Source organism: Callionymus lyra, chromosome 14 (genome assembly GCF_982586985.1).
Source record: "Callionymus lyra chromosome 14, fCalLyr1.hap1.1, whole genome shotgun sequence".
NCBI classification, from domain to species: Eukaryota; Metazoa; Chordata; class Actinopteri; order Syngnathiformes; family Callionymidae; genus Callionymus; species Callionymus lyra.
Window position 1 is genome coordinate 1,796,381 of NC_141831.1, and position 13,009 is coordinate 1,809,389.

The following is a 13,009-nucleotide window of genomic DNA, read 5'->3' on the forward strand; positions in this document are numbered from 1 at the left end:
TCATAAATGATTGATTTATAATTGATAATGATTTGTGTTAGATTTATTTCTTTATTTAATTGACAGAAATAAACAACAAACTCACCTCGCCGGCGTCTCCTCCGCCGGGTCTGACCCGGGCTCCCTCAGCTCTCAGCTCTCTGAGTCGTCCTCCTCCAGACCTGGCAGCGTTCATCTGCTGCAGCTTCAGCTCCATCACGTCGGCCGTGGGCGCCTCCGTCAGAGGGTTGTTGATGTTTGTCTCCGGCTTCACTGCGAAGGAGACGCGACGTGAAGATGACCTCGTGAAGATGACCTCGTGACGATGACCTCGTGACGATGACCTCGTGAAGATGACCTCGTGAAGATGACCTCGTGAAGATGACCTCGTGAAGATGACCTCGTGACGATGACCTCGTGAAGATGACCTCGTGACGATGACCTCGTGACGATGACCTCGTGACGATGACCTCGTGAAGATGACCTCGTGAAGATGACCTTGTGAAGGTGACCTCGTGAAGATGACCTCGTGACGATGACCTCGTGAAGATGACCTCGTGACGATGACCTCGTGAAGATGATTGTCAAACTCACCGGTGACGTCGTGGGATATGAAGCAGTGATGGAGGAGGTTCGGCCACGACAGACGCTGACGAGGGTCTTTGGTCAATAATCCTTGAAGGAAACTCTGAAGAACATGTTTCAGCGTCAGAAGAACATTCTACACATGTTTACACTCGTTTCTTCTGTTGTTTTTTGGCCATTATATGTTTTTTTTAATCATTTAATTCAATAATTATTATATTGAAGCGTGAATTTGTTTTTAGAAATATATTAGTGCAATCAGAATATTTGAACATTTGAATTTTAACATTTCAAATTTTGAAGCTTTTATTCATTTTATTTTTTATTGAAATGTTGTTTTAATAAAGCATTCAATTATTGTTTCATCCAAAAATGTTTTTAATTAAAAGTTGGGTTTGTTTTTATTCAATATTTGATTATTTTACAAATATATATTTTTAATATTAGTCAATTTTTACACATACAGTTTGATATTCTAATTCCAATAATTCAAAAAAAAAAATGTTCAAAATTCAACCTTTAATTCAATATATAAATGTTTCTGGGTTACTTCATATTGTGTTTCTACTTCGTCACATGATCGTCTGTGAGTCGCGTGATTGGCTGAGAGTTTGATCAAGTAGTTCTGAGCTCTGTTGGTTTGGTCTGAGACTCTATTATACCAATATTTATATTGAATTAAAAAGACTACAAACTAAAACATTTGGAATTGAGAACTTTTATTTTTGAATTATTGGAATTAAAATATCAAACGTTATCTGTAAAAACACATTTATTTAGAAAATAATCATATAATAATAATAATAATTTCCAGATTCAATTTAAAAAATGGAATAATTCAATAAAAACAAGTCAATCATTTCTAAAACATTATATTTATCTTATTCAAACATTATAAATGTTAGTTTCACACTAATAAACCTCCATAAAATAAACTCATTACGATGTTTCTCTGTTGAATCAAACGTTCGTTTTGATCCGTTTTCAAAGCATATTTCCACTGATTCTCTTGCCTGGCAGCTGTCACTCATGCTCCGGGGCCACGAGACCGAGGCCGTCACGATCAGCTGGATCAGGTGGAAGATGGAGTTGGTGTAGAACGGCGGCTCCCCCGTGTGGAGCTCGTACAGAATGCAGCCCAGAGCCCAGAGGTCGGCGGTGTGGTCGTAGGGTCTCTCCTGCACCAGCTCGGGGGCCATGTACAGAGGGGTCCCCTTGATGGACGTCAGCACCAGCGTGGAGACGCTCATGGAGCGAGCGAACCTGAAGAAGAGAAGTCACGTGACGTCTTCATCTCTTCGTCATGTGACCGGCGGCGCTCGTACCCGAAGTCGCAGAGTTTCATCTGACCGTCTCCGTCCAGCAGGATGTTCTGAGGCTTCATGTCTCGGTGGAGGATGCGGTGAGAATGAAGGTAGTAGAGAGCAGACACCAGCTGAGCCGCGATCACTCGCACCTGCACAGGTGAAGACGGGAGTCACACGTGACAAACATACTTTCATAACACGTGACAAACATACTTTCATCACACGTGACAAACATACTTTCATCACACGTGACAAACATACTTTCATCACACGTGACAAACATACTTTCATCACACGTGACAAACATACTTTCATCACACGTGACAAACATACTTTCATCACACGTGACAAACATACTTTCATCACACGTGACAAACATACTTTCATCACACGTGACAAACATACTTTCATCACACGTGACAAACATACTTTCATCACACGTGACAAACATACTTTCATCACACGTGACAAACATACTTTCATCACACGTGACAAACATACTTTCATCACACGTGACAAACATACTTTCATCACACGTGACAAACATACTTTCATCACACGTGACAAACATACTTTCATCACACGTGACAAACATACTTTCATCACACGTGACAAACATACTTTCATCACACGTGACAAACATACTTTCATCACACGTGACACACATACTTTCATCACACGTGACAAACATACTTTCATCACACGTGACAAACATACTTTCATCACACGTGACAAACATACTTTCATCACACGTGACAAACATACTTTCATCACACGTGACAAACATACTTTCATCACACGTGACAAACATACTTTCATAACACGTGACAAACATACTTTCATCACACGTGACAAACATACTTTCATCACACGTGACAAACATACTTTCATCACACGTGACAAACATACTTTCATCACACGTGACAAACATACTTTCATCACACGTGACACACATACTTTCATCACACGTGACACACATACTTTCATCACACGTGACAAACATACTTTCATCACACGTGACAAACATACTTTCATCACACGTGACAAACATACTTTCATCACACGTGACAAACATACTTTCATCACACGTGACAAACATACTTTCATCACACGTGACAAACATACTTTCATCACACGTGACAAACATACTTTCATCACACGTGACAAACATACTTTCATCACACGTGACAAACATACTTTCATCGCACGTGACAAACATACTTTCATCACACGTGACAAACATACTTTCATCACACGTGACAAACATACTTTCATCGCACGTGACAAACATACTTTCATCACACGTGACAAACATACTTTCATCACACGTGACAAACATACTTTCATCGCACGTGACAAACATACTTTCATCACACGTGACAAACATACTTTCATCGCACGTGACACACATACTTTCATCGCACGTGACAAACATACTTTCATCACACGTGACAAACATACTTTCATCACACGTGACAAACATACTTTCATAACACGTGACAAACATACTTTCATAACACGTGACAAACATACTTTCATCACACGTGACAAACAATACTTTCATCACACGTGACAAACATACTTTCATCACACGTGACAAACATACTTTCATCACACGTGACAAACATACTTTCATCACACGTGACAAACATACTTTCATCACACGTGACAAACATACTTTCATCACACGTGACAAACATACTTTCATCACACGTGACAAACATACTTTCATCACACGTGACAAACATACTTTCATCACACGTGACAAACATACTTTCATCACACGTGACAAACATACTTTCATCACACGTGACAAACATACTTTCATCACACGTGACAAACATACTTTCATCACACGTGACAAACATACTTTCATCACACGTGACAAACATACTTTCATCACACGTGACAAACATACTTTCATCACACGTGACAAACATACTTTCATCACACGTGACAAACATACTTTCATCACACGTGACACACATACTTTCATCACACGTGACAAACATACTTTCATCACACGTGACAAACATACTTTCATCACACGTGACAAACATACTTTCATCACACGTGACAAACATACTTTCATCACACGTGACAAACATACTTTCATCACACGTGACAAACATACTTTCATCACACGTGACAAACATACTTTCATCACACGTGACAAACATACTTTCATCACACGTGACAAACATACTTTCATCACACGTGACAAACATACTTTCATCACACGTGACAAACATACTTTCATCACACGTGACAAACATACTTTCATCACACGTGACAAACATACTTTCATCACACGTGACAAACATACTTTCATCACACGTGACAAACATACTTTCATCACACGTGACACACATACTTTCATCACACGTGACAAACATACTTTCATCACACGTGACAAACATACTTTCATCACACGTGACAAACATACTTTCATCACACGTGACAAACATACTTTCATCACACGTGACAAACATACTTTCATCACACGTGACAAACATACTTTCATAACACGTGACAAACATACTTTCATCACACGTGACAAACATACTTTCATCACACGTGACAAACATACTTTCATCACACGTGACAAACATACTTTCATCACACGTGACAAACATACTTTCATCACACGTGACACACATACTTTCATCACACGTGACACACATACTTTCATCACACGTGACAAACATACTTTCATCACACGTGACAAACATACTTTCATCACACGTGACAAACATACTTTCATCACACGTGACAAACATACTTTCATCACACGTGACAAACATACTTTCATCACACGTGACAAACATACTTTCATCACACGTGACAAACATACTTTCATCACACGTGACAAACATACTTTCATCACACGTGACAAACATACTTTCATCGCACGTGACAAACATACTTTCATCACACGTGACAAACATACTTTCATCACACGTGACAAACATACTTTCATCGCACGTGACAAACATACTTTCATCACACGTGACAAACATACTTTCATCACACGTGACAAACATACTTTCATCGCACGTGACAAACATACTTTCATCACACGTGACAAACATACTTTCATCGCACGTGACACACATACTTTCATCGCACGTGACAAACATACTTTCATCACACGTGACAAACATACTTTCATCACACGTGACAAACATACTTTCATAACACGTGACAAACATACTTTCATAACACGTGACAAACATACTTTCATCACACGTGACAAACATACTTTCATCACACGTGACAAACATACTTTCATCACACGTGACAAACATACTTTCATCACACGTGACAAACATACTTTCATCACACGTGACAAACATACTTTCATCACACGTGACAAACATACTTTCATCACACGTGACAAACATACTTTCATCACACGTGACAAACATACTTTCATCACACGTGACAAACATACTTTCATCACACGTGACAAACATACTTTCATCACACGTGACAAACATACTTTCATCACACGTGACAAACATACTTTCATCACACGTGACAAACATACTTTCATCACACGTGACAAACATACTTTCATCACACGTGACAAACATACTTTCATCACACGTGACAAACATACTTTCATCACACGTGACAAACATACTTTCATCACACGTGACAAACATACTTTCATCACACGTGACACACATACTTTCATCACACGTGACAAACATACTTTCATCACACGTGACAAACATACTTTCATCACACGTGACAAACATACTTTCATCACACGTGACAAACATACTTTCATCACACGTGACAAACATACTTTCATCACACGTGACAAACATACTTTCATCACACGTGACAAACATACTTTCATAACACGTGACAAACATACTTTCATCACACGTGACAAACATACTTTCATCACACGTGACAAACATACTTTCATCACACGTGACAAACATACTTTCATCACACGTGACAAACATACTTTCATCACACGTGACAAACATACTTTCATCACACGTGACACACATACTTTCATCACACGTGACAAACATACTTTCATCACACGTGACAAACATACTTTCATCACACGTGACAAACATACTTTCATCACACGTGACAAACATACTTTCATCACACGTGACAAACATACTTTCATCACACGTGACAAACATACTTTCATCACACGTGACAAACATACTTTCATCACACGTGACAAACATACTTTCATCACACGTGACAAACAAACTTTCATCACACGTGACAAACATACTTTCATCACACGTGACACACATACTTTCATCACACGTGACAAACATACTTTCATCACACGTGACAAACATACTTTCATCACACGTGACAAACATACTTTCATCACACGTGACAAACATACTTTCATCACACGTGACAAACATACTTTCATCACACGTGACAAACATACTTTCATCACACGTGACAAACATACTTTCATCACACGTGACAAACATACTTTCATCACACGTGACAAACATACTTTCATCACACGTGACAAACATACTTTCATCACACGTGACAAACATACTTTCATCACACGTGACAAACATACTTTCATCACACGTGACAAACATACTTTCATCACACGTGACAAACATACTTTCATCACACGTGACAACATACTTTCATCACACGTGACAAACATACTTTCATCACACGTGACAAACATACTTTCATCACACGTGACACACATACTTTCATCACACGTGACAAAACATACTTTCATCACACGTGACAAACATACTTTCATCACACGTGACAAACCTACTTTCATCACACGTGACAAACATACTTTCATCGCACGTGACAAACATACTTTCATCACACGTGACAAACATACTTTCATCACACGTGACAAACATACTTTCATCACCACGTGACAAACATACTTTCATCACACGTGACAAACATACTTTCATACACGTGACAACATACTTTCATCACACGTGACAAACATACTTTCATCACACGTGACAAACATACTTTCATCACACGTGACAAACATACTTTCATCACACGTGACAAACATACTTTCATCACACGTGACAAACATACTTTCATCACACGTGACAAACATACTTTCATCACACGTGACACACATACTTTCATCACACGTGACAAACATACTTTCATCACACGTGACAAACATACTTTCATCACACGTGACAAACATACTTTCATCACACGTGACAAACATACTTTTCATCACACGTGACAAACATACTTTCATCACACGTGACAAACATACTTTCATCACACGTGACAAACATACTTTCATCACACGTGACAAACATACTTTCATCACACGTGACAAACATACTTTCATCACACGTGACAAACATACTTTCATCACACGTGACAAACATACTTTCATCACACGTGACAAACATACTTTCATCACACGTGACAAACATACTTTCATCACACGTGACAAACATACTTTCATCACACGTGACAAACATACTTTCATCACACGTGACAAACATACTTTCATCACACGTGACAAACATACTTTCATCACACGTGACACACATACTTTCATCACACGTGACAAACATACTTTCCATCACACGTGACAAACATACTTTCATCACACGTGACAAACATACTTTCATCACACGTGACAAACATACTTTCATCACACGTGACAAACATACTTTCATCACACGTGACAAACATACTTTCATCACACGTGACAAACATACTTTCATCACACGTGACAAACATACTTTCATCACACGTGACAAACTTACTTTCATCAACACGTGACAAACATACTTTCATCACACGTGACAAACATACTTTCATCACACGTGACAAACATACTTTCATCACACGTGACAAACATACTTTCATCACACGTGACAAACATACTTTCATCACACGTGACAAACATACTTTCATCACACGTGACAAACATACTTTCATCACACGTGACAAACATACTTTCATCACACGTGACAAACATACTTTCATCACACGTGACACACATACTTTCATCACACGTGACAAACATACTTTCATCACACGTGACACACATACTTTCATCACACGTGACAAACATACTTTCATCACACGTGACAAACATACTTTCATCACACGTGACAAACATACTTTCATCACACGTGACAAACATACTTTCATCACACGTGACAAACATACTTTCATCACACGTGACAAACATACTTTCATCACACGTGACAAACATACTTTCATCACACGTGACAAACATACTTTCATCACACGTGACAAACATACTTTCATCACACGTGACAAACATACTTTCATCACACGTGACAAACATACTTTCATCACACGTGACAAACATACTTTCATCACACGTGACAAACATACTTTCATCACACGTGACAAACATACTTTCATCACACGTGACAAACATACTTTCATCACACGTGACAAACATACTTTCATCACACGTGACAAACATACTTTCATCACACGTGACAAACATACTTTCATCACACGTGACAAACATACTTTCATCACACGTGACAAACATACTTTCATCACACGTGACAAACATACTTTCATCACACGTGACACACATACTTTCATCACACGTGACAAACATACTTTCATCACACGTGACAAACATACTTTCATCACACGTGACAAACATACTTTCATCACACGTGACAAACATACTTTAATCACACGTGACAAACATACTTTCATCACACGTGACAAACATACTTTCATCACACGTGACAAACATACTTTAATCACACGTGACAAACATACTTTCCTCACACGTGACAAACATACTTTCATCACACGTGACAAACATACTTTCATCACACGTGACAAACATACTTTCATCACACGTGACAAACATACTTTCATCACACGTGACAAACATACTTTCATCACACGTGACAAACATACTTTCATCACACGTGACAAACATACTTTCATCACATGTGACAAACATACTTTCATCACACGTGACAAACATACTTTCATCACACGTGACAAACATACTTTCATCACACGTGACAAACATACTTTCATCACACGTGACAAACATACTTTCATCACACGTGACAAACATACTTTCTTTCTTGTCTTTGTCTGAGGAATACTTTGTGTTTCTCTGGATTTATTTATACATTTCCTGAGTAGAAGTTTATTACTTTAATAAATTAATGTTTGAATCATTATTTTTAGAAGAATTCAACTCAATATTAGTTTAGTTCAGTTTATTAAAAGTTTTAATTTGTTTCTATGAATAATTCAAGTTAGATTATTTTATTCTAATTCAACTTTTGAAGCGTCACATGATTGGCTGAGAGTTTGATCAGTAGCTCTGAGATCTGTTGGTTTAGTCTGGAGACTCTATTATAACAACATGTATATATTGAATTGAAATGTTTACAAAGGAAAAAATGTTCAATTTAGACATTTTAATTTTGAATTATTGGAATTAGAAAATCAAACTCTATGTGTAAAAATATATATTTTGAAAATGTTTGAATCAATCACTAATTAAAAACCCATTAAATATTTCAATATATAAACTATAGAATTCAATGATTAAATATATTACGTTAAATGCTTTAAACAGCAATATTTCAAGTTTTCAAAATTTGAAATGTTGACTTCAACCACTCAATATTCTCTTGACACTGATGTACTTGCATATCCCTCAAATAAACGTGAATGTAGTTGTGTCGTTGTGTCGTTGTGTCGTTGTGTGGTTGTGTAGCTGTGTAGTTGTCTAGTTGTGTAGTTGTGTAGTAATGTAGTTGTGTAGTTGTCACCCTGCTCTCCGGCAGACTCCCGTCATCCTTCAGGACCTGGAACAGGTGTCCCTCTGCGTACTCCGTCACGACCACCACCTGAAAGCCTGACAGGTGAGTGGATCCGTGAACACCTGAGCGACTGGACTCACGTCAGCGTCCGTGTCGAAGGAGTCCAACAGTCTCACGATGTTGGGATGTTGAAGGTCCTTCAGGATGAGGATCTCCTGCTTCAGGCTCCGGATCTCCTCGTCCGATCGACCCAGTTTAGGGATGAACTTCAGAGCCACCACCTGCGCCGCACACAAGTCCACGTTATCATCAGAACACCTTAAAATATATGTTATAGAAACAAAACATGTCGATTTTTCTTGTTAAATTAACATTTAAGCTGCTAAGATAATTAAACTGCACTCATTGCTAATATAAACCAATATATTGACATTATTCATGTGTATTGGGTGTTTTTTGAATCAAAGCCTTGTGAAAAGTGAAACAAAAATGTAAAATACATACAATAAATATGTTTACGTAAATGTTTAGCTAGTTAGCATGTTAGCATGTTAGCACCCGTCGTACCTGACCAGTGGACTTGATCCTGCCTTTATAAACTCTTCCAAACGAACCTTCTCCCGCCAGACTCATGACGTGATATCCATCCATGACAACCAGGACTGACGAGTCGCCCTTTGTTTGAAAAGAATGCAATAATTAATTAAAACTGTCTTAACTAGTCGTGAGCTAAATGTATTAGCTTTAGCTTTAGCCTAGCAACCACCTTCGTATCCATAGCAACGAGAAACACCGCTGGCTCCACCCTGGTTGTTAAAAACTGAAAAACTAACATAACGCGAATATTCTATTCAATCTATTTTATTGTATTTATATTTAAAAGTAATAGGACTATTCAATTCCAGATATTGTTCATAATTTTTAAATATAAATTCAAATGTTTATTTTTTTTAAATGAATTCTGGACAACTTACGATAAGAAAGTTTATATTTAATTCCTAATTGTTATTTGTTTTAATAACGTTATTTCCTTGAGACTCTTGTGCTTGAGCTGCGGTTGTACTCCGCTGCAGCAGGTGGCGCTAATGCTCACAGTGGTCCCTTTGATTTCCTTATTTACCTTCAGTTCTGCTGCAGATAAGTGAGTAAGTAATTTTCAGAAGCGTTTCCTCTTCATTGAAGCCTCGACGTGAGGAAACACACCTGAGAATGTGCTTCATTCACATTATAATATTGGTGTGACCTTTGACCCTCGACAGCCTGTGGCTTAAATTTACCCTTTATTTCTTATCTTCACTTCAATGACTTATATTTTCATTCATTTGTTATTCGATGTTTTCATCTCAAAACAACTTTTGTTTTGCATCAGGCAAGTACAATAAAAAAGACACTTTAAAAAAAACACTTTTATTGAAGGTCATCTCTTGTTGTCCGGGTTGTCAAGGTCGTGCAGGTCGAAGAAGTCGTACACGACGCCATGTAACGCTCGCTCCAGCTTCGGCCTCAGATGGTCAGGAACCTCCGCGTACTTCCTCTGGATCCACTGGACCGACTGAACGATCTCCAGCTTCTCGTCCTTCATCTTGTCCAACGTTCTGCTGATGTTCTCCATCAGGTCCAGGGTCGTCTTCTCCGCCGCCCTCGTGGTCCTGCTGCGTTTGACGGGAGGCGACGCGCCTCCAGACGACATGGACGCGCCGTCCGGCGCCGGGTCGGAGGTCGTGGATTCGGCCTGTGGCGTGACCTCAGTCTGGTCCTCCTCCTTCACCTTCACCACGGACCCACAAGGGAGGTCCTCCAGGGAGGCCAGCTCCTCCTGAAGGAGTCACAAGATGATATGATGCTGGATCCTCACGTGTTCTTCTCGTTCTTCTCGTACCTCGGGGGAGACGCTGGAGACGTTCCTCCTGGTGTGAGGCTCCAGGAACCTGAGCCTGCTCACGATCCACTTCTGCCGGGTCGTACCCCAGCTGCCTGGACCCCAGGCCGGACGCTGGCACATGTAGCGGGTGTACTGCCTCCTCAGGTTCTCCCACTTCTTCTTCAACACGTCCTTATCTGGAACATCACCACAGATTTATACGTTGCCTAGCAACCCTCGCCAGAACAAAACATGTCAAGGTTGAGTCACGTGTGTTCGATCGTAAAAACATGGTCTAGTGTTGAGCTTTATTTTTATGTTGGAATAAAGTGATTTATTGAGAGTCTTTCAAACTGACGTCACATCCACCAAATGACGTCACATCCGCCGCAACAACAACACTAAGGTGGCACATAAACCTCGTCATCTTCTTCATGTACGTCACGCAGGTGTGACGTAAACACACACACGTGACATAAGGTAGATGTTACCTGAGATGTTGAGCTTCTCTCCGATCTCCCGCCAACAGTTCGCCTTCACGAGCCTGTTGGAGTAACTTTTCTCCACCAGGTTGTAAAGAGGAGGCTTCTGCTCCACCAGGAGGATCAGCTGCTCCTCCAGGCGCTCCGTCCACTGGAACATCATGACGTGCTCGTCTGACCTCGTCTGACCTCGTCTGTCCTCGTCTGACGTCGTCTGACGTCGTCTGTCCTCGTCTGACGTCGTCTGACGTCGTCGCTCTGACACACCGGAGAGATCGCCGACTAAAGTGTACGTTCTGCGCATGTGCGAGACGTAATTCTCCCTCCTCACCGCGGGTGGCGCTGCAGCGGCGCTCAGTTGTGTTGACGCCACAAAGAAGTGAAACCCGGAAATGCTCTGAGTCGAGAACAGTCAGTGTTTCAACGCGTTGAACGAAAGAAATACAAATAAAAACACGATGAAAATGTAGCGACTGACATTGTCAGCCCTCGGTCTTCTTGTTGAGGGAGGAAGACGTGGAAGAAAAACCGCATTCTTGAAGGAGTCAGTAGATGAAGTGGTTGAAGTCCTGGATCTGACAGCAGCTGAGAGTCTGTTCTCTATGAAGTAATTGTGATGATCATTAAAGTCATGTCAACAATGTTGTGTATCATTATCAGCACAACATGAATCAGGTGATGATACAAATGTAGAGATGAAGGTCACATGTTCATGGAGCAGGAGGAGATGGATGGATAGAACTTTATTGATCCCTCAGACCTGATGTGTTCAATGATCATGTTAAAGGACCAGATGATCATGTCGAGACTGATCTGCTTCCTTCACATGATAACATTGGTGTTTATGATGAAAGTGTAGTTTCATCCTTCGCTGCTTCTCTAGTGTTTACGAGGCGAAGAGACTCTTTTGTTCTACTAGGACCAACTGAGGATCATCTGTAAACTTAAATGTCACAACATGATCTTTTAATGTGTTTGTGTCGTTTACACTAT

General features: G+C 39.8%; 2 protein-coding genes across 2 annotated transcripts in view; both read right to left on the reverse strand.

The window, feature by feature from the left end:
* Positions 1 to 10,381, reverse strand: part of LOC148065657 (serine/threonine-protein kinase 36-like) — a 28,165-nt gene extending 17,784 nt beyond the window's left edge. The window contains exons 1-7 of the mRNA XM_087807369.1: positions 10,241 to 10,381; positions 9,814 to 9,954; positions 9,683 to 9,760; positions 1,890 to 2,020; positions 1,578 to 1,827; positions 574 to 667; positions 86 to 252 (exon numbers count right to left, since the gene is read on the reverse strand). Coding sequence (XP_087663495.1) covers positions 86 to 252; positions 574 to 667; positions 1,578 to 1,827; positions 1,890 to 2,020; positions 9,683 to 9,760; positions 9,814 to 9,954; positions 10,241 to 10,324 — 945 coding nt within the window. The 5' untranslated portion in view covers positions 10,325 to 10,381. The remainder of the gene's footprint in view (positions 1 to 85; positions 253 to 573; positions 668 to 1,577; positions 1,828 to 1,889; positions 2,021 to 9,682; positions 9,761 to 9,813; positions 9,955 to 10,240) is intronic.
* A 689-nt stretch (positions 10,382 to 11,070) lies between these two features.
* Positions 11,071 to 12,335, reverse strand: LOC148065659 (uncharacterized). Its single transcript, XM_087807601.1, has 3 exons — positions 12,026 to 12,335; positions 11,553 to 11,731; positions 11,071 to 11,489 (listed from the first exon to the last, which is right to left on the reverse strand). Exons 1-3 carry the CDS (start codon positions 12,318 to 12,320, stop codon positions 11,091 to 11,093), a joined length of 873 nt encoding a protein of 290 aa, XP_087663727.1. The 5' UTR covers positions 12,321 to 12,335; the 3' UTR covers positions 11,071 to 11,090.
* Positions 12,336 to 13,009: the final 674 nt, after the last annotated feature.